At 58.2% G+C, this 21,720-nt stretch overlaps 1 protein-coding gene across 3 annotated transcripts in view; it reads left to right on the top strand.

The window, feature by feature from the left end:
* Positions 1–8,311: 8,311 nt before the first annotated feature.
* The window catches only part of FIBCD1 (fibrinogen C domain containing 1), a 40,418-nt gene continuing 27,009 nt past the window's right edge, over positions 8,312–21,720 (top strand). Inside the window, exons 1-4 of one of the 3 annotated variants that reach the window (XM_055351359.2) lie at positions 8,312–8,512; positions 8,623–8,753; positions 10,444–10,556; positions 19,037–19,516. In XM_055351359.2, coding sequence (XP_055207334.2) covers positions 10,485–10,556; positions 19,037–19,516 — 552 coding nt within the window. In that variant the 5' untranslated portion in view covers positions 8,312–8,512; positions 8,623–8,753; positions 10,444–10,484. Of the gene's footprint in view, positions 8,513–8,622; positions 8,754–9,197; positions 10,090–10,443; positions 10,557–19,036; positions 19,517–21,720 lie in introns of those variants that run through there. The other 2 variants (XM_031014918.3, XM_063696803.1) reach the window with 2 other exon arrangements.

Raw genomic sequence — 21,720 nt, 5'->3', positions numbered from 1 at the left:
GGTTTCGCCATACTGGTCAGGCTGATCTCGAATTCCTGACCTCAGGTGATCCACCCCCGTCGTTTTCCCACAGTGCTGAGCCACCGCGCCCAGCCCTTCCAGTGGTTTTCTATTGCAACCACGTGATATCCAAACTCATCACCGGTGTGCACCTTCCATCGCTCATTCTTTCTCCAGTCCCATTTCTCCTCCCACCTTTCACTGCTCCAAACACAAGGCCTCTTTTCTCATCTTAACACACACCAGCCTTGTTCCTGACCAGGGCTGTTGCACCTGCCACTCCCTCAGCACCTCCAGCACCTCCCATGTGGTCCTTCAAATGCCACCTCCTCACAGCCTCCTCCCCAGCCATTGTGTATGACAGCACCCTGTTTGTTTTCTTATCACCATTGAATGTGTCTTATTTGTTCGTTAGAATTAAACTACACATGGTAGCACTCAATAAATATTTGTTGAAAGAACATGCTGGTGGATGGGATGTGGGAGGTGGGGGAAGAGGTGAGAGAATGGGAGTCTCCCCGGGCACATGGGTGGTCGGGGGAGCTTTCGGGTAGGTCTGCAAGGAAACCTGGGTTCCTTTGGGGGCACCGCTCAGGAACACCAGGTCCTGTGAATCCCCCCGAGGCTCAGGCGGGGGTCTTCCCATCAAGGAGCAATACAGGTGGGGCTCTAACCGAGGTTCTCTCTATGCAGCTTCACCTCCTTCTCCAGGCAGGGGCGTCGAAGCAGGACCCAGAGTATGAGATGTGAGGCACCCAGAACCCCAACCCCAAAGCCTTGGGCTCTAAGAAGCCAACATAAAGCCAGGGCCATGCCCTCAGGGAATGGGCAGACGGGGAGAAATTCTACCTGGGGGAAAGGAAGATGACAGGGGAAAGTTTCTCCTGCAAATTAATAACCAGTGGCGAGTTCCCATGAAGATTTCGGGGTTTGAATGTATTCTGCCAGTAGGAGCGTCAAGCAGTACGACCATGTCGGAAAGCAATTTGGCCATTTTTTTATAAGGGCACGGCTGTTTGGTCGCTGATGTTAGAAGGTGCTGGGTACTTGCAGCTGTGCAGGTGGGAGGGGTGACTGGGAAACAGAACTGTGATTGGCAGCCCTTGCATACCACTGGCAGGTTTCTGAGGTTTGACTCAGACGCCAACATCCTCGGAGGCACAGATGACAGCCGAGCTGCCCTTCCCTCCCCACCACGGCTTTAAGACGCACCCTCCGGCAGGAGTGGTGCCAAGCGGGGATACCTACCAGGGCGGAGCTGCACCCAGGGACAGGCAGCCCCCCATCCCAAGAGCCCAGACTGAATTAGGACAAGGCAGGGTGGGTGGGGCTGCAGGGGAGGTGCTGGGTGGATGTTTGTGGAATGACTGACGGACTGAATGAATGAATGAACTGAGCGAATGAGTGACAAGGACAACCAGCAAACACACCACAGCCACCATCTCTCACTGTGACACTCAAAGGGATGCTGGAAGATAAACCGGGCACCTGGAACCCCAAGTGCTGCCAGCGGGGGTGTCAAATAGGACAGCCACATCATAAAGCAATTTTGTAGTTTCTGATAATGTTAAACACAGTCCCACCCTATGACTCAGCAATTCCATTCCCAGGTATGTGCCCAAAGAGTGTGTACGTATGTGCAGCAGAGACACGTGTACAAATGTCCACAGCAACACTGTTCTCAACAGCTCCAACTGGAAGCAGGCCAAATGCCCACCAACAGGAAAATGGTTAAGCAGATTGTGGCAGAACCATATGATGAAATACACGGGCAATAAAAAGGAGTGAGCTGCCAACATGCACACAACATGGGTGCACCCACTGCTCACCTGGGGAGCGAAGGAGAGAAGGAAGCCAGACCCAAAAGAATATGCCCCACAGGCCTCCATTTACATAAAGTAAGAAAAGGCAAAAGTAAGCAGATAGAAATCAGAACAGTGATTGCAGGGGAAGCTACTGGAAAGGGGCACGGGAACTTTCTAGGGTGACAGAAATGTTCTCTTTTTTTTTTTTTTGAGACAGAGTCTCACTCTGTCATCCAGGCTGGAGTGCAATGGCATGATCTCGGCTCACTGCAACCTCTGCCGCCCAGGTTCAAGCGATTCTCCATGCCTCAGCCTCCTGAGTAGCTGGGATTACAGGCACCTGCCACAGCGCCTGGCTAATTTTTGTATTTTTAGTAGAAGTAGAGACGGGGTTTCACCATATTGGTCAAGCTGGTCTTGAACTCCTGACCTCGTGATCCACTCGCCTCGGCCTCCCAAAGTGCTGGGATTACAGGCGTGAGCCACCGCACCCGGCCATTTTTTTTTTTTTTTTAGGCAGGCTCTTTCTCTGTCATCCAGGCTGGAGGGCAGGGCAGTGGCATGATCATGGCTCATGGCAGCCTCAAGCTCCTGGGCTCAAGGGACCAGTCTTCCCAGTAGCTGGAACCACAGGCACACACCACCACTCCCAGCTAAGTTTTTCTGTTTCTTGTACAGACTGATTCTCACCATGTTGCCCATGCTGGTCTCAAACTCCTGAGCTCAAGCAATCCTCTCGCCTGGGCTTCCCAAAGTGCTGGGAGTCCAGGTGTGAGTCACCACGCCTGGCCACGTTTTGTGTCTTGAATGACATGGTAGTCAAAACTCCCCAATGTTACCCTTAAGATGTGTCCATTTTAATATATGTAAATTTGACTTTAAACTTTAAGAAAGAAAATAAAAGTAGGCATTCGAGAAGAAGAGACTTTTGCTTCCAACAATATGGCAGACCAGACACCCAAACAAAAACTTGGATACAATAACTTGGATCCTTTTCAAGGTACAGACAAATAGGAAACAAAGAGCAGCGTGAAACCCAGAGCAGCTGGGACTGAAGCCATGGAGGCCGAGGGCATCACCAGTTATGGGCACCATGTCCTTGCGTGTCATGGCCCAGGACACAGGCCTTAGGCCCCAAGGAGGCAGGGAGTCAGACCCAACATAAAGCCAGGGCCACACCCTCAGTGAACTGACAGGGTAGGAAAATTCTCTCTGCAGGAGAAAAAGGAAGATGACAAGGAAAAAATTTCCCCCATAAATTAATAACCACAGGCCTGTTCTCATGAATATTTTGGATCTGAATTTATTCTACATGCAAGATGGGAACTAAACTTCAAGCAGTCTTGGGTTTGGAGTGTCTTCTGGTGCCTCGTGGAAGTATAAGCTCACCCCCCAGGGAGAGACGGACTCCCAGCCTAGACACACCGATTCCCACGGATAAAGCTCTAACAAAGATGGAACGCGCAATGCAAAATTGCAAAACACGTGACACAACAAGCCACCATACGTGAGAGCTGGAAGAATTAACAGCAAACAGGATTTGCACCCCGGGGACTTCAGATGGTGGAATTCTGGTAGACAGACTCTAAAAGAAGGATGAGAAGAAGACACAGTATTTTTGAAAGTTTGGCCTCTTGTCTGTTGGTCGGGATGCAGCCACCGGTTGTATTCAGACTGCCATGCAAGAATTTCATTTACTATACCCAGTTCCTCTCATTCAACAAGAAACATTTGCACCCCAAGTGTTAGCTGTCCAGGGATCCCCAAATTCTGCATCTGTGAGATTAGAATGTGTCTCTAAAATGCAGGTGGAAGTGATACAAGCTCAGGTAATTCCTCCTCAACCCCTGGTTGGATTTCCTACTTGGTCTGAATTCTGGGTCCCGATAGGACCCCTCTTCTCCCCTCCCCACCTGTGCTGGACAGCTCCTTCTTCCCTTCCTGGACTTTGGTGTGGGGCAGGGCCCACTCTTTTCATTTCCCCAAACCATCACCAACACAAGACTACTGAGCAGGGAGGACTTTATACCAAGGACTGAAGGATAACGGATGGGATTCTGCAGCATGACACTGAAAATCACTTTCCATGCAAGAGCAAACATCCCCTGGTGTGTATTGCGTCAGTGCTGTGGTTCCCAGCACTGTGGTCCCTCCCCGGAATCCCAACTGCCTGGGGACTCTGTCCCCCACCTCATGCTCTCTCCCCTCCACCCCTCCACCCCTCCACCCTTCCACCCCTCCACCCCTCCACCCCTCCACCCCTCCACCCTTCCACCCCTCCACCCCTCCACCCCTCCACCCCTCCACCCCTCCACCCTTCCACCCCTCCACCCTTCCACCCCTCCACCCCTCCACCCCTCCACCCCTCCACCCCTCCACCCCTCCACCCTTCCACCCCTCCACCCTTCCACCCCTCCACCCCTCCACCTCTCCACCCCTCCACCCCTCCACCCTTCCACCCCTCCACCCCTCCACCCCTCCACCCTTCCACCCCTCCACCCCTCCACCCCTCCACCCTTCCACCCCTCCACCCTTCCACCCCTCCACCCCTCCACCCCTCCACCCCTCAACCCTTCCACCCCTCCACCCCTCCACCCTTCCACCCCTCCACCCTTCCACCCCTCCACCCCTCCACCTCTCCACCCCTCCACCCCTCCACCCTTCCACCCCTCCACCCCTCCACCCCCCACCCCTCCACCCCTCCACCCCTCCACCCTTCCACCCCTCCACCCCTCCACCCCTCCACCCTTCCACCTCTCTACCCCTCCACCCCTCCACCCCTCCACCCCCCACCCCTCCACCCTTCCACCCCTCCACCCCTCCACCCTTCCACCCCTCCACCCCTCCACCCCTCCACCCTTCCACCCCTCCAGCCCTCCACCCCTCCAGCCCTCCACCCTTCCACCCCTCTACCCCTCCACCCCTCCACCTGGGCATTTCTTGCTGGGTTTCCTGCAGCTTCTCCTCCCAGGTCAGCCCCTGCTTTTCACACCTAATAGTCCATCAGGATGTTCTGCTGAAAAAAGAAAAAAAAAAAGCCAGTTTTCTCCCTAAGAGAAACTCTGCATCCAGCTTTTAAAATCACATTTCCCCTTCCTGCTCTGCATTTATTGAGCACTGACTGTGTTAGAAGACCTTCGGTAAGTGCTAGGGACACAAAGACAGAACTGGCAGGTGCTGTCCTCACCCGGAGTGACCACGTTGTCCTGCTCCGGGGTTCTAGCCTCAGCCTTGACAGCCCAGCCTCGGATACATCGCAAGATGCCACACACAGCATCCCAGTGGGCTCAGGGCACAGACCCACCACCCATGCACCCATGAATTGACACACAGGCTGCACACACACACACACACACACACACACACACACACACACATTCTCTCCGTGCTAATTCTCGCCTTTGATCACGGCCTCTCGTCTGTCATCACCACTCAATGTTGACAAAGCAAAATAAAAAGAAAGAAAGAAAGAAATTCGCCCCGTCACTTGGACTCCCCCCACCCCCGACCAGGCTTGGCAGCCCCCACCCCCACCCCCGCCTTTGTATTATGGGTTTATGTCAAGGTATGTTGGATTCTAAATTAAATGTCAGCCCACTGTACGTTTCTGGCTCCAGCCGCAGAAAATGAGGAGCTGGCGTTGGAGACCATCCAGTTGTTCAGCTCCCCGTGCCTAACCGTGAGGGGTGACAAGCCCATTGAATCACTGCACAGTAGCTTTCCACGCCACAGGAAGCCAAGATACATTTATTTTTAATGATAAATGTGACTGTCAGAGTTAAGTTGAAACAGCTTTATGGCGAGAGCTGAGTGCCCTTGGCAGTGCGGGGCAGAGGCTGAGTGGATGGGGACCAGAGGTCCCGACCTTCTGGCCAGCCAGTCCCCCAGGCCCCGAGAGACTGGCACATTGGCTATTCTGCCCACGTCCGCTAAGCCCTGCTGCATGCTGGCTCAGCGCGCTCACCGGGTGGCTCAGGCCCAGCTCTGGCAGACCAAGAGGCACCGAGGTATTGAAGAAAGAGAGATAGTCTCTGGAAGTGCACACAGTAGGGTTCAAATTCTGCCCCACCGGCCAGGCGCAGTGGCTCATGCCCATAATCCCAGCACTTTGGGAGGCCGAGGTGGGCCATTCATGAGGCCAAGAGATCGAGACCATCCTGGCCAACATGATGAAACCCTGTCTCTACTAAAAATACAAAAATTAGCTGGGCGTAGTGGCATGTGCCTGTAGTCCTAGCTACTCGGGCGGCTGAGGCAGGAGAATCGCTTGAACCCAAGAGGTTGCAGTGAGCCAGTGAGCCGAGACTGCGTCACTGCACTCCAGCCTGGCGACAGATCGAGACTCCGTGTTAAAAAAAAAAAAAAAATTCTGCCCCACCAATGGCTGTGTGGTCTTGATTGAGTTACTTAACCTCTCTGAGCTTCTGTTGCCTCATCTAGAAAGTGAGGCTATTAATAACACTTGCAGGTCTTGGGTGAGGATTACTTGAAATAAGATGGTATTGTTAATGGTATTGCTGTATCCAGCACATGGAAATGTTTGGTAAATGGTAATTCCGTATTGATTTTTTTTTTTGAGACAGTCTCACTCTGTCGCCAAGGCTGGAGTGCAGTGGCACGATCTCGGCTCACTGCAACATCTGCCTCCCAGGTTCTAAGCGATTCTCCTGCCTCAGCCTCCAGAGTAGCTGGGATTACAGGAGTGCACCACCACACCTGCTAATTTTGTATTTTTAGTAGAGATGGGGTATCACCATGTTGGCCAAGCTGGTCTCGAACTCCTGATCTCAGATGATCTACCCGCCTCGGTCTCCCAAAGTGCTGGAGTTACAGGTGTGAGCCACTGTGCCTGGCCCCATATTGATCATATCATCTTATTAATTACACAATTACCCAGGTCATGTAATTTACCTTTCTGAATCAGTTTCCTCATCCACAAAGTGGGGACAATAGTACTCACTTATTAGGGGGCTGGGAGGATATGAGGTGCCCAGCACAGGGCTGAGCGTGAGGGTGCTGCCAACAGGTGGCTGTTGGTCACGGTTGGCACCCTGAATGTTGTCCCCCTATGTCTCTTGCTGCTCTTCCTTGTCTCCCCATGGACTCTTCTTTCCACCCCTCCCATGTTGCTGTACTGCCTGCCCTGCACCCGCTCCCTGCTAAGGGAGGGGTCCTGCATTAGGGCCCCAGCAGCCATGCCCCCACATTGGACCTGACCAAGGTCTGATGGGTTGGTACCTGACCAAGGACAGCTGTCTTTGGCCATCTGCCACTTATGATTGATATGCCTGGTTCAGTCCTAGATAGGAGTTGCCCATTGGTGGGGCCATCATATCCAGGTGGCCTTGGAAAGGCAAAGTAGGAACAGGCAGAATTGGTGAGCCAGAGAGAGGAAGGTGAGGGGATGCGCAGAGAGTGAACAAGTTACCAGGCAACCTCGAGTCTAATCCCATGCAGCCTCCCCGTCCTGTGTTCCGGCACCCTGAGGTGCTGGCTCGTCCCTGACAAGGAATGCTCAGTCTTGGGCTGGCTGGAAAGCCCTGATTCTGTCCTGTCCCACCTGCTGAGCACAGCCAAGCTCACCCCCAGTGCTCTGTGGCCATCAGCCTTGTCAAAGGGAAATCCGAGGATGGAGGGCCTGTCTGCTCTGTGGGGTCGGCTGCCCTTTCTCTCGCACAGATCTTGGCTGTGGGTCAGCACCGGATTCTGGGATCCACTTCCATTTTATTCCTCTCCACCAATTCGGAGGCTCCAGTGAATGGGGGCGGCCCTCCCTTCTTCCAGAACGATGTCCTAAGTGTGTCCGCTGAGTGCAGTGTGTAAAGCGCTGAGCAGACGCCTGCAGGCTCATGCCAGTCCTGCATCACGGCTGACCCTTATCCTGGCGTGTTGAGCAGAGGCGTCAGCACAGAGGGGGTGACAGAGTGAGGCCCGCTCCCAAAGACACACACGTAAGGCACTCCCGCAGGCTGAACCTGTTGGCTGAGCAGGTGAGATGATTCAACCTCCAACCTCCTCCAACACTCCCAGCAGGAGCCGCTAGGTGGCCCCCGCTCACCTGTCCAACCGCGCTTCTGCAGACCCAGGAGGCGATCCTCCAGAGCGTCCTCCGGTCCTCCGGTTTGCACCTGCCCAGGTACGCCCGGGTCACTCCCCGAGCTCCGCCTTCCCTTCTGCGGCCCCGCCATTGGAAATGCCTTTCCTTCAGCACCCAGACGTCTGGATGCTGCCTTCACGGGCCTTGGGGGCGGGCTCACACCCCTCCATCCCAGGATGCCTCCCTGACTGCTCTGAGCACACCTCCAAGACCTCCTCCGTTGGTCCTTAGCACCCCTCCCTTGGGTTCTCAGTTCAGCCCCCCACCCCCGCTCCACCCCCCAGGGTGATCTTTTATCTGTGCACAAATGCGTCTGGAGTTTACATCCTCTCCCCAAACTGTGGAGTCAGAGCCTTGCATTTCCGCCCCCTGCCCGCTTTGTGCCTGTAAACTGCACAAGGGCCTGCAAACCTCGCCACTCCCCACCAATAGGCAAGTCCTTGTTTACGAGGAATCTGAGGCTTGGGGATGACGTGGAATCTGCCCAAGGTCACAGCAGGAACATCTGAGCCTTGCCCTGCTCAGGTGCTGTGATGCACTGTGGCAGAGCCCTTCTGAAGCGTGTGCGGTTAACCTTTTGGCTTACATGGGGAAACTGAGGCTCGGAGAGGTATGTTGCTTGCCCTTAGCCACACAGCCAGGGCCCTGTGCCCTCCACCACATCCTTCTTCCCAAGTCTGAGGGCCCTCTAGATCACCTGCTGACCCTCTTAATTCATAGGAAAGGCCGGGGGGCGAGAAAGAGCCAGAGGCCAGAATTGGAACCTGGGTCTCCTGACTCCCAGCCATTGCTGTGGGATCCTCTCCAACTCCCGGGCAGCCTCAGTCCAGGAAGCCGGGATCGGGCCGTAGGTGAGGCCAGCGGTCGTCCTGGAAGGAAAAGGCGGCTGGGGACAAACAGCTGGTGGTTTGTGAACCCAGCGCCCGGCGGGTGGCAGTCTCCTCGGATGGCACCGGGCCACAGGGTCCCCCGCTCCGGGGCCCAGGGAGTGCCCCAGCCCAGGCTGGACGCGGCCCCCACCCCCAACCAGTCTGCCCCGCCAGTGCCGGACGCGTAGAGGGATCGGGAGAGGGACGAAGATGGGGCGACAGACTGGCAGCCAGTGGGGGAGAGACGGAGACGGTGCCAGGGAACAGCGCGGCGGCCAAGGCGCCCCGGGAGCCGGAAAACAGCTTTGGGGAGAAGCGGGGGCGGGGAACGGGGGTGTCTGTCTGGAGCTGGGGGAGCAGAAAAAGATGGGGACGCAGAAAGGGGCGGAGGAGGGGCGGCCGGCGGGCTCGGCGGGGCGGCAGGAGGGGAGCGCGGCGTCGGGCAGTGTGGGCGCCTCCTGGTCAGAAGCCACAATAGCAGCTCGTTCGCCGCGCAGATTAAGGACTTTGTCAATTACCTCCGAAGGCCGCTCCGGGCGGATTAAATGCTTTTAAAAGTGCTGCTGGTGGGAAGGGGCAACTAAGAAGCCCCCTCCAGGCACAAATCCCCTCCCGGCGGAGGAGAAGGCGGGGGCTGGGACCACGCGGGGCGCGCCGGGAAGCGCGGCCGAGCGCGGAGCGGCTGGTACTCGCGACCACAGCGCCGGCGGCTGTGGCAGTGGTGGGGACCCCCATTTCGCCCACGGGCCGCCCGGGCAGGGGGGCGTCGTGTGGGCTCTCCGACCGCGGGCGCGAGGGCACGGGTCTGCGGACGCGGACTGGGACGCCCCCCAGACCAGGCTCACGCGTCGGGGTCCGGCGCAGGGAGGTCTCCGGGGGCTGGAGACCTCACAGCTGGGCGCACTTGACCCGGGACCTGGACCCAGACCTCGGGGGCCCGCAGGGGGCGCACCCCACCGAAACTGCCCCCGGCGCAGCCTGGGTCTTGGGGCGATCCCTGCGTCCTGAGCCGGGAGGGAGCCGGGAGGAGCGCCGCGCCACTCCCCGGAGACGCCGAACCGGCCGGCGGGGGCGCCCTCGGGGCCCGCCCCGCGCATGGTGAGTTGTGTGAGTCCGGTCCGGGAGGAAGTTTGTGCAGAGGCGCCGCCGGGGGGCTCTCAGGCCCCTCCGGGAGCCAGCAGGAGCCGGGCCGCCCGCGGCTGTTTCCTGCCCTCCGGCCGGCCGCGGTATCTGGGGGCCAGTTCGGCCTCCTTTCTCTAGGTCTTTTCGGAGGCGGAGTTTAGTATCCAAGTCCGCGGGTGTGAGCGCGCGCGTGTGTGTGAGTGTGTCGGGGGAGGCCGAGGGGAGCAATAAAAAGCAAACAGAGTCCGAGACCAGAAAAGATGCGGAGATTGAGAAGGAGGGAGGAGGGACGAGGGAGGAGGGAGAGGAGCGCGCCGGGGAGGCGCGGGAGCCGGGAGCGGGGACGGCGCGCAGCGCGAGCGGCGGGCGTTGGGCTGGCGGCTTTCGCGCTCCCGCTCCTGCTCCCGCCCGCACACAGCGGCGCGCTCATCCTCACACGCCCGCCCGCTCCCGGGCCGCCCCGGCGCGGGGCACAGAGGCGGGGACCCGGCGGACAGAGCGCGCCCCGCGCCCGCGCCCGCGCCCACCCCGTCGCCTTTGCGCTCCGCAGCGGCGCGCCTCGCCCGGCGCCCCCGCCAGTCCTGCCGGAAGATGGTCAACGACCGGTGGAAGACCATGGGCGGCGCTGCCCAACTTGAGGACCGGCCGCGCGACAAGCCGCAGGTACGCTCGGGCGCTGGGACACGGGGCCTGGGCGGCTGGCCAGGCGGTGGCCGCTCGGGCCGGCGGGGCGAGCACCCATTGCGGGGGCTGGAGTTTGGGGCGCACCCCTTCGAGGCTCCGGAGGCCCGGGCCGGGATGGGGACCCTCCTCTCCTCCTCCCCCAGCCGAGGCTTGAACTCGAGGTTCGGTGGGGGCGGCACCCCTGCAGGAGCCACGCGCGCTGCGGGCCAGGTCTCCCGCGTCCCCGCACCCCCAGCGGCCCCCTGGTGCACGCGGGTGCAGAGGGAGGCGGGGACTTACAGTTCGCTGTGTGTCCTCAGACAAATCAGCCCCGTTGCTGAGTCTCCGTTTCCTTACCTCTACAATGGGCATCTTAACTACCCACAGAATCTCCACTCTGAGCGCTACCCTGTGCCAGGCACCTGGTCCTGAACCTGACCCCCTGAATCTCCTCTGCATCCTTCCCTTTAGCCAGGGCCCTGCATACAGTAGGGGATCAATAAAGATTCATCTCCTGCAGGAACGCTGGGTATTGTGATTTTCTGACTTTAAGACAAGGAAAGCAGGGCTCAGAGATGGTTGGCTCCTGCCTGAGGCCACGCAGCTCTGTCGGGATTTGAACCCTTGTCTGTGTGCTCCAGGGCTGACTCATTCCTCTCTTCCTGCTGCCTCTTCAGGGGCAGTGGAGGTGGGGCTTGGAGGGTGCCCAGGGCTGTGCGGTGGAAGCGGGTGAGGGCAGAACACCTGGGCTGGCCAGCAAGGGGGCTGGAGTCCCGAAGCCGAGGCGGAGGGGAGCCCCAGGGCTGCCCCAGGCTGGGCTGCCAAGGGACTGGGGCAGGCAGGCGAAAATGAGGAGGCCGCTCGCTCACCAAGGAGAGGAGAGAATAGGGCTGCCCATTTTAAATTTTAAATTTCTCCCAGACAGATGTCATTGGGGAAGGAACAGTTCGTGCTTGCAGCTGCAGGAGGGGGCGGCACGGGCAGCCCTTGGTGGTCCCTTCCTCTCAGGAGCTGCAACCTGCTCATTCTTCCTGGTGTGACACTGCCGTGGCACAAGGGCCCAGCCCTCTGCGGTTTGCAAAGCCCCTTCCCATTCATCGGCACTACCTCACTTCTCCAAGCAGGCTGGGGGCCAGTGCGTTCCCACATCACAGACCAGGGATCAGAGAGGTTGGGAACATGCCCAAGTCACACAGCATGTTGGCAAGAGAGTGGGGATTCAAATTCTGGTCTAACCACACACCTATCCCACTGCTTCTCAAGGTTGGTCGCGCCCCTCTTTTAAGTCAGGTCTGCACCTAAGCCACCCCAAAATAACAAGTCCCCTCCTGCTGAGATCTGACTTCTCCCCCTTAGCAAGAACTGTCTTAACTTCTAGACCTGTCCTCCAAGGCCATCCCTAACCTGGCATACTGTGCCTTCCCATTGGTCCCTTACAGGCAGTGACTGTTTGTTATTTGCCAACCCTGGGCCCCACACCACGCCGCCCCATTTCCAGATCTTTTCTGTGTCATCTTGTTTGCTTCCCCAGCCTTACACAAACACACACACACACACACACCCCTTCACTCAGGGACACCCTACATATATACTCAAAATCAAGCTCAAATGCTGCCACCTCCTCCAGGAAGACTTCCTGATGCCCTGTGGCTATGTCTCTAAGTTCTAGTAGTGTTTAGCCTGTGCCACTCAGCTGCCTTGTCCTGGGCCCCTCCTGCATCAGGAGATCCCTTTGGACACACCCTCCTCTGGAGCCCATCTCTGCGTCTCTCCCTGGGCCCAAGCTCCATTCTTTCCAGGCAGCTCAGGTCAGGCATTGAGAGTGTTTGCTGAATGGCACTGCATGACGCTTCGGCCAGGAAGAGCCTCAGGAGACGGCCAGCAGGCACTGGTCTGTCTCAAGGGGAGGTGCCTTCTGGGGAATGTGTTTGAAATGTGGCTTCAAGGCCTCCAGGCTGGGCCCCGCCTTCCTCTGCTGCTCCCTGGGGGCACAGCTTTCAGCCCCCACACAGCCCAGCTGTCTGCCCCTTGGCATTGGAGGAAGCTCGAGGGCTGTTGCTCCAAGAGCCTGGGCCAATAGCAAGCACCCGCTTCCCCTCCCCGCCCGTTTGGTGACCCAGCATGTAGACAGGCTGTTCCCTGTGCCAGCTCTGGGCTTGTTTGAAGCTTCAGACAAGAGGCAAGGCCTTTCCTGTGGCCACTGTCAGAAGAAAGAGAGAACACTGCTTGCCCTGGTTCCCTTGGGCCTGCCCTCTCCTGGGCCAGCCTTCTCTCCTCCCTTGTGGCCAGGTTCGTCTCACCCACTGACATGCTGTGTGGCCCTGGGTAAGTTACTCCTCCTCTCTGGGCCTGGGCTTCACCATCTGTAAAGTGGGAACAGCAATCTTCGCTTCCTCCTCATTTCACAAGGGCTGTTATGGGGGCCACGTGAAATACTGGTGTGTTTTGCAAACTGTAAAGCACTGTGTACTCATGAGGAGGATGCCTCTCGCAGCAGCCTGTCCCTTCCACAGGCTGGCTGTGTCCCGATCTCCTCTCTGCCCCCCAGGAAACGCCATCTGAACATCTGGTTCCAACAAGAGGGGCCTGGCCGAGGTTCTTTAATGGGGATTTTCCTCTGGGAGCATAATGCTGACGCCGCACTCCAAGCACCAGTAGGTCACAGGCCACGACTAAGACTCATTTCTTAGTCACAGCCACCCTAGGAGCTTGGTGGCAGGAGTGATGAACCCATTTGACAGATGAGGAAACTGAGACTAAGAGCTGGAGCTGGGACTCGAACCTGGGTCTTCTTGGACAGCAGACAAGGGCCTATGTGGGAGGATGGAAGGAAGAGAGGCTGGCCGCCCTTTCTTGGTTCAGCCCACTCAGCCCCAGTTGGGACTGCAGTGTCCAGGCTGTGTGGTTCTCAGGGTACCGAAATCACCCGCTGTGAGTGGGTATAGCCCAGGTCCGGAGGTCCTGAAGGACCTTTGTCCAAGTGCAGCCATTTCTGGGGACCGCCTTGGGCCCCATCTGTCCCAGCCCTATCCAGCCTCAGCTAATCTTTGTCGGGCGACCTTGGACGAGTTGCCGATTTGGACTTTGTTAACGCGTCCTCCCTCTCCCTACAGAAGGAGGAGCCTCTCACACCCTTGGGGCAGGGTGAAACGGTTATTTGCCAGGAGTTTGGAGTTTGTCAGATGAAAGGATCTAGAAATAGACATGATTCTTCTGGTCTTGGAGCTTGGGGCAGGAAGTCACTCTGCAACCGTTTCCTCTGGTCAGAGGGGCTTGTTTCTGAGCTGTCTCCAACCACCCTACAGGGAGGTCAACTTCCAACCCATCCCAGGCAAGATCTCTTGACGCTTTCAAAATTTCTAAGAACATTTCAGAAAGGAAGAAAGAAAATCTCTTTGGGAAGTTCTTCCTGATGTCTAACCTAAATCCCTGCTGCATTAAATTTACTCAGTGACTATTTAGGGAGGCCCTACCTAATGCTAGGAGGTATGGTCTGGTGGATACAGTCTGTGCCTCAGGGAGCTTAGAGTCTCACGGGGGGAACAAACTCACAGGTCGGGGCGATTACAAACCATCATGGGTTCTAGAAGATCCATGCCTCTTTCTTCTTGTTCCCTGGGGTTTGGGTTGAGGTCACTGTGCTAGGCTTGGGGTTTCCCAAGCCCCTCCTTCTGAGCTCACTGTTTAGCTGGGGAGTGGTGTGGCTGAGGAGGTAGAATGGACAGGAGCAGGTGACTGTCCAGATGTTGGGTGAGGGAGGGAGACCTGAGGAGGTGCCAGCTTTGCGGGGGCAGCAGGTAGGGTTGGTGCCATCCCCGAGTGAAAAATAGGAGGGCTCAGGTTTGGGGTGGAGAGACGCTGGTTTGGGCCTCAGTGGGCTTGAGGCCCCGGTGGGCCCTCTGGGAGGCCAGAGCTGTATGTCACGGGGAGGGTGGGCAAGACCCTTATAGGAAACATCTGGAGAAGCCCCCTCCGTGGTTCAGAGCAAATGCTCCCAGGGAGTGAGACAGCTGGGGGGCTTGGAGCCTCCCGGAGGGGCAGAGGCCGGGAGCTCTGTGGGGCGCTCTTGTCCCCTTGGACACCTTCAGCCCCTCCTGCGCCCCTCCCTGTGGCCTGAGACGCCAGATGGCCCTCGGCAGGGTTCTGCTGAAGGGTCCCCAGCGGGATGGCGGTTCCCGCTCAGATCTCACAGAACAAGCCTGCAGACCCCCTTCCTAAGTCTTTGGGACCCCAGAATGGTGAGCAGAGCCACCAGCTCTTCACCCCCAGGGGAGTCTCTGGGACCCTCCCTCTGCCAGGGCCTTACTGGGAGCCATGTGCCCAGCCATGTGCCAGCCGGGAGCAGAGTGGGCTCCTGGGGAGACAGGAGGAATTCCCCCAAGGCTCTGGCCTGAGGCAGGGCCCAGTTCCCCTCAACCCACAGAGCCCGTAAGCACCCCCACCCAGGCTCTGTGCAAGCCTCTGCTGGATCCAGAGCCCACAGGACCCCGCCACCTTCAACTTTCCATTTCCCAGTGCAAAGCCCCAGGATGTGTTTTTGTCATGCAGAAGAGCTGCCTGCGTTGGGCTGGGTGCTCTTAGGAGATGGGGGTGGGCGGCAGGAGGGGCGCTCACCTGGGTCTAACCTGGCCTGGCCTCCCCTGGAGGGAAACTTTCTTCTTCCTACTTTCATCTGTGGAGTGTGGTCCCAGTCTCCCCAGGGGACTCCTGCCAGCCAGCTCTCTTAGGAAGTGAGGAGGAAGGGAGGTGTGCCAGCTTAGCAGAGCGCCTTGGCATCAAATCCCTTCCTCCTGAGCCCCCCCCCCCACCCACCCGCCGCTTCCCCAGAACCCCCAAGGCTGGGGCCTCAGAGAAGGTAGCCTGGACAGAGGTCACCCTGTAACTGAGGCACCCCCGGGGGCTTCCTGCCGCACTACTGGCATGAGCTTTATCCTCCTTTTGGCCAAGGCTTCTTAGGCAGCTGTGAACCCTGGGTGGGCACTGGGGGTCACTCGAGGAACCAAGCTGGGTCCCTCCAGCTGGAAGCTCATGCGAGTGGTCAGTGGCAGAAGTGGGCTTTGAACCCAGGGCTCCTGGCTCAGGCCCCGGTCTCTCTCCTGCTCACTTGCCCGAGATGCCCTGTCTTGGGAGCTGGGGGCTCTGTGTGCATCCTCCCCATTCCGCAGCCCCCAGGGAATGCACCCGGCTCAGCCACACCAGGACGGATGAATCAGCTCCAGCCTCAGGCATACCAGTTGGGCTGCTCAGCGCCCAGAGCCCCCCTTATAATCTCGGGCAGATTTCTTCGCAAGGCACGTAAACGGCAGCCCATAAAAGCGAACAGTACTTCATCTTTAAGGTGATCTCTGAAGACTAATTCTCCTCTGCTGAGTGCCCTGTTTCATCTCCAAGCTCCACTGTCCCCCTGCCTCTAGGGGACCCCCTGCGGCTTCCTCGAGCCCCTCCCCATTTCGGTGCCCTCTGCCTTCCCACCAGGGAGGGGCTTGGGTGGGAGGAGGGTGCAAGATAGGGCAGGGGTGTGGGAGTCGCAGAGGGGAGACGGATGACCTCTCTGCCACGCCAGCCCCAGCCTCACCCGCCAGGGGACCTTAATGCTACACAGTCTGATGATGCGGCCCTGAGCTGCTCGGGGCAAGGTGTCTCCCGACGGGCTCCAGAAGAGTGCATGACAGGGACTTGGCTGCTGACACAGAGCTTTGTATATCAAACCCAGCCATACTTTAGGCAGGGAAGGAAATCATAGAACAGCCCAGTTAGCAGCCCTGGCACAGAGGCAACTGAATGAATGAGTGAGTAAAAGAAGTCAAAGGCCACAACAATCTGTCTTGTAAACACCCTAACGGGGGGAGCACAGAGGAGGAGCCCCTCCAAGCTGGGGGGAGTGGAGTAGAAACAGTCAAGGAAGGCTTCCTGGAGGAAGTGACAGCTAGCTGAGCCCTGAAAGAAGAGAATACATTAGGCCAGTGGAAAAGGAGGAGGGGAAGCAGATGCTTCTGGCCGGCCAAGGGAGCAGTTTGTGCAGAGCTGGTGGAGGGGAACTGTGCATTTGGGTCTGGCTGGAGTAAATTGTCTTGATGTGTGGAGCCCGGAATGGACGCGGCCCCCAAGAGAACTGGGCAGGCGTGGAGCACTGAGTCCTGGCAACCGCATGACAATAGGGACAGGCCAAGAAACTCTTCCGCATCCTGACAACAAAGCAGATCCTTTCCTGGGGGTCTGCATGTCCAGGCGCATGTCCCCTCCACCCCGTCCTCTTCGGGGGCCAAGTAGGTCATCCGGCAGGTCCTTGTGGAATTTGAATTTACAAAAACGATTCTTTCCTCTGCCTCATCTTCTAGGTAGTAAGACACAATGATGTAAGAGGCATCTGTCTCTGTTCAGTGTATCACTAAGAAAGCAAGAAAGCTGCCAATTACGATTGTAAGATGTCCCCCCATGTTGGAGATGCTAAAACGTGAAAAAAAGAGAACGTGCGTCCCAGCATTGACGACACACAGAAATAACACTTTGGGTGGAAAAAAATGTCCTCCAGATGCTGTGTGCACATTGATCATGGGATAATGAAAGCCACTAATATTTACTGCGCCAGCACAACGTGCCAGGCACGGCTCCAGGTGCTTTAATATACGAAGTCATTTCAAGACAAGTCTCAAATTCGGAAAGTTGAAAAGGTGGGGAAAATGTGTCTGAGAGTTGAGGAAAATTCAATCATAGGAGGGGCCTGGCCCGGAGAGGAAGGCAGGAGGCTCGGGGCCTAATCCCAGTTCTGCTTTTATTTGCAGTGTGATTCTGGGAGAGCCCCTTGCCCTCTCTGGGCCTCAGTCTTCCCTTGTGTGTAATGCTCAGGGGCCATGAGCGAGTCTGCCCAGTGAATCTGGGCCTCCGAGAGCGTGTGCAGCCACGCTCTGGCACCTCCGTTCACCACAAGCTGTTCCGTGGCCCTGGCTTCTGGCCAACACAGTTTTTTATCGCGCCTGCCCTTCGTTTCTGTTTTTTTTTTTTTTTTTTTGAGACAGAGTCTAGCTCTGTCTCCAGGCTAGAGTTCAGTGTCATGGTCTTGGCTCACTGTAACCTCCGCCTCCCAAGTTCAAGGGATTCTCGTGCCTCAGCCTCCTGAGTAGCTGGGATTTACAGGCATGTGCCACCATGCCCAGCTAATTTTTGTATTTTTAGTAGAGATGGGGTTTCACCTTGTTGGCCAGGATGGTCTCGATCTCCTGACCTTGTGATCTGCCCGCCTCGGCCTCCCAAGTGCTGGGCTTACAGGTGTGAGCTACCTCGCCGGGTCCCGTTCCTGGTTTTGAGATATGGCTTGTTCTGGAGTGACAGCCACCTGTTGCCTCGGCCCCCCTCCTCCTTGGAGGGCGGCAGGCCTCTTCTCCAGGGTGGCCTTAGGGCTCCCTGGCCCAGCGGGTTGGCGTTTGCTCTGCCAGGGGCCTGCTCTGTGAAGAGGCAGAGGAAGGAGAGAGGATGGGGTGGGGTGCGGGGAGGAGGTGCCTAGGAGCCCCCGTGTGCCCTGGGGACTGGAGAACAGCAGGACAGAACACGGGATGTGGCTGCTGCAGTTGGAAGGGACCTTCCATGATGGGTGCCCGCTACCCCAGGGCACTCGTTCCCAGAGACAGCACGAGACCATCTATAGCATCGCTGCTGTTGCATCACAGCTCTCTCTGACCAGTGTATAGAGAGGTGGGTGTCTCTATATTGCTCTGTTTTACAGGCGAGGAAACTGAGGCTCAGAGAGGTGAGGCCCCTGGCCCAAGGTCACACTGTGGGAAATGCAGCTTAGAGGCCTGAGCCCTGTCCCGTCTGGCTGCAGAGGTGGGATCTCCACCTCCAGCCCTTACTGGGTGGTGTGGGCTCCACGGGGGCCACACGGCCACACACACAGGTGACCGTGGGTCCCTGGGCTGTCACTGTGCAGGGCATGGGGGGAGGTGGGTGGCAGGGGCAGCGAGAGGGAAGGCTTGGCATTCTGCTTGTGTCTTTGTGTCTTTCTGCCTCGGTTTCTATTTCCCATCCTGTCTGTCTCCGTCTCCCTGCATCTCCCCGCGTCTCCCTGCGTCTCCCCGCATCTCCCCATGTCTCCCCGTGTCTCCCCGCGTCTCTCCGCATCTCCCCATGTCTCCCCGCATCTCCCTGCGTCTCCCTGCGTCTCCCTGCATCTCCCCGCGTCTCCCCGCGTCTCCCCGCGTCTCCCTGTCTCTCCCTATGTCTCCACCTCCCCTCTGGGGCTCTGTCTCTCTCCACTTTCTCCCTGAGGCGCTCACTGTGTCCCTCTCACTGCATCTGTGGCTGTCCCTGTCTCTCTGTCTCCCCTTGGACTGTCTCTCAGTGCCTGTCTCATCTCAGTCTCTGTGCCACGCCCTTGCCCAGCCCCCCAAGAAGGGGGTCCTCTGACCCCAGGTATGCCTCTAATGTTGGCCCCTTCTCTCTCCCGTCTGTCTGTCTGTGTCTGTGCGTCCCGGGCGGGCCTGCAGCGGCCGAGCTGCGGCTACGTGCTGTGCACCGTGCTGCTGGCCCTGGCTGTGCTGCTGGCTGTAGCTGTCACCGGTGCTGTGCTCTTCCTGAACCACGCCCACGCGCCGGGCACGGCGCCCCCACCTGTCGTCAGCACTGGGGCTGCCAGCGCCAACAGCGCCCTGGTCACTGTGGAAAGGGCGGACAGCTCGCACCTCAGCATCCTCATTGACCCGCGCTGCCCCGACCTCACCGACAGCTTCGCACGCCTGGAGAGCGCCCAGGCCTCGGTGCTGCAGGCGCTGACCGAGCACCAGGCCCAGCCACGGCTGGTGGGTGACCAGGAGCAGGAGCTGCTGGACACGCTGGCCGACCAGCTGCCCCGGCTGCTGGCCCGAGCCTCAGAGCTGCAGACGGAGTGCATGGGGCTGCGGAAGGGGCATGGCACGCTGGGCCAGGGCCTCAGCGCCCTGCAGAGTGAGCAGGGCCGCCTCATCCAGGTAGGGCTGGGGTCTGCATCTCGGGGTCTTGCTGGAGGCGAGGGGTTGGTGCTGGTGCTGCCATGTGCCAGGCGCCTGATGTCCATGGCCTCACTTAATCCCCAAGGCCCCAGACAAGGGGCTACTGCTGTTCCCATCTACAGACAAGCCCATGAAGCTCAGGGAGGCGCAGTCACTCATCCAGGGCCGCACAGTTACTGGGAGCCAGGATTCAAATCCTGTTTCTTTCCCAGTGACCCGGGTAACTGTATAGCACCCCACGGCGCTTGGCACTCCTCAGTCAAATCCAGGGCTTGGGGCTTCCCCAGTGCTCCAGGGTACAGGTGAGGCAGGGCATTCCCCTATCAGGAGCAAATCGAGGCTCAGAGAGGGGATGCACCTTGCTGAAGGGCATGTGGCTGATCAGTGCTACCCCCTCAGAGCCGCACCCCATCTCTCCATACCCCCTCCAGTTCACTACCATGCAATACCCACAGCTTCCCAGGGACAGAGAGACCAGTCCAGGCAGCCCAGCCAGACCCCTAGCCTGTCCCAAACCACCTCCACCCTCCCCACCCCTGCCCCCAGCCAAGCCAGCTCCAGGTGGGTCTGGGTGAAGGCTTTCCAGCTTCGGCTCTGGGACCATGCTGGAAGCACCACCCACAAGAAGTTCCTCCTTCATAGGATGAGGGATTTGGGATCATCTCATCTGCCTCCACCATTTTCCAAGACAGAAAATGGTGGCCTAGAAATGGGTGGTGATTTTTCCTGGGTGCCGTGGCCAGGTCAGACCTGGAATCCAGCCCCTGCTGGAGCCCTGCCCAGCCCCTGGCCCTGTGCCACGTTCTCCCGGTGACTCAGATCCCTGGAGGCTAGGAGCCAAGCCCCTGCCCCCACGGGCGCCCCAGCCCCTTCCGCCCCACCGCTCCCAGCAGCCACTGAGAGATCCAGGCATTTGGTCACTCAGCTGCTCATGAGCAATGGGGCCCTTTCCCTCCCTTTGAAGGCAGCAGCTGGAGAAATTACAGTCCTCATCACCCTGTCTGGGTGACTGATGGGAAGGTGGCTTCCCCCTCCCGGGGTAGAGGGATGTTTAGACCGCCTTCTGGCTGCCCCTCCATGTGCAACTTCCCCAGGCCTCATCAGCAGGGCTGGGGGCTGGGGGTACCTCCTGACTTTCTGGCTGACCTGGGACCCCTACCTCACTCCAAATCGCTCAGCCCCTGGTCAGCTCAGGCCCAGTTCATGAAGGCCCACCCTTAGAGGTGGGGTGGGGGATTTAGAAGGAGGGACCCCAGAGTCCTGCCCTCCCAATAGCCTGCGCAGAGGTACAGAGTGTCCCCACAAGACTAACAGCCTTTCTGGGCCCAGGAGTGCCAGCTCACCTGACATATTTACTTCCCCAAAAATGTTTGATTTGACTCATTCCCCACAGACTGGATGATTCAAGAGACAGTGTGTCTTTATGTTTCATTCAGAGGCAGCGAGCCGTGCTCCTAACTCCTCCCTTCCAAGCTTCCCAGACCCTCAGCTGATCAGCACAGATGTGGGTTTCTCAAAGCTGTGCCTGCAGGCACCCTGGGTTGGAATTGCCAGAGGTGCTTGTTAAAAGGCAGCTTCCCGGCCAGGTGCAGTGGTTCATGCCGTAATCCCAGCACTTTGGGAAGCCGAGGCGGGCAGATCACTTGAGGTCAGGAGTTCAAAAGCAGCCTGGCCAACATGGTGAAACCCCGTCTCGACTAAAAATACAAAAATTAGCCAGGCGGGCGCCTGTAATCCCAGCTACTCAAGAGGCTGAGGCAGGAAAATTGCTCGAACCCGGAAGGCAGAGGTTGCAGTGAGCCGAGATCACGCCACTGCACTCCAGCCTGAGCAACAGAGCGAGACTCTGTCTCAAAAAAAGGAAAAGGCAAGTTCCTGGGCCTCATCCCCAACCCCCTGCAGCCCCCCAGCTGGGGTTGATTCTCATGTGTAGTCCCTGAGGCCTGCTGGTCACGGCTGAGCTGAGCCATTCTGCCCTGAGGGTTTGAGTCTGCAGAGCTGGGATCCAGTCCAGGCCCCATCTGTGCCAGCTGTGGGATGCCAGGCAGGTTGCTTCCCCTCTCTGGGCTGGGTCTTCTCACCCGTGAAACGTGCATAACACAGTCTATGCTGAGGGGATATTGGAGCGCCTGGCTACAGGGCTTGGCTGGCTCTGTCACGTGGGGGATACTCATGGTCTGCAC

The sequence above is a fragment of the Gorilla gorilla genome, chromosome 13, assembly GCF_029281585.2.
Source record: "Gorilla gorilla gorilla isolate KB3781 chromosome 13, NHGRI_mGorGor1-v2.1_pri, whole genome shotgun sequence".
Taxonomy (NCBI): domain Eukaryota; kingdom Metazoa; phylum Chordata; class Mammalia; order Primates; family Hominidae; genus Gorilla; species Gorilla gorilla.
The sequence above is the reverse complement of the archived record's forward strand: the minus strand, read 5'-3'. Positions and strand labels throughout refer to the sequence as shown.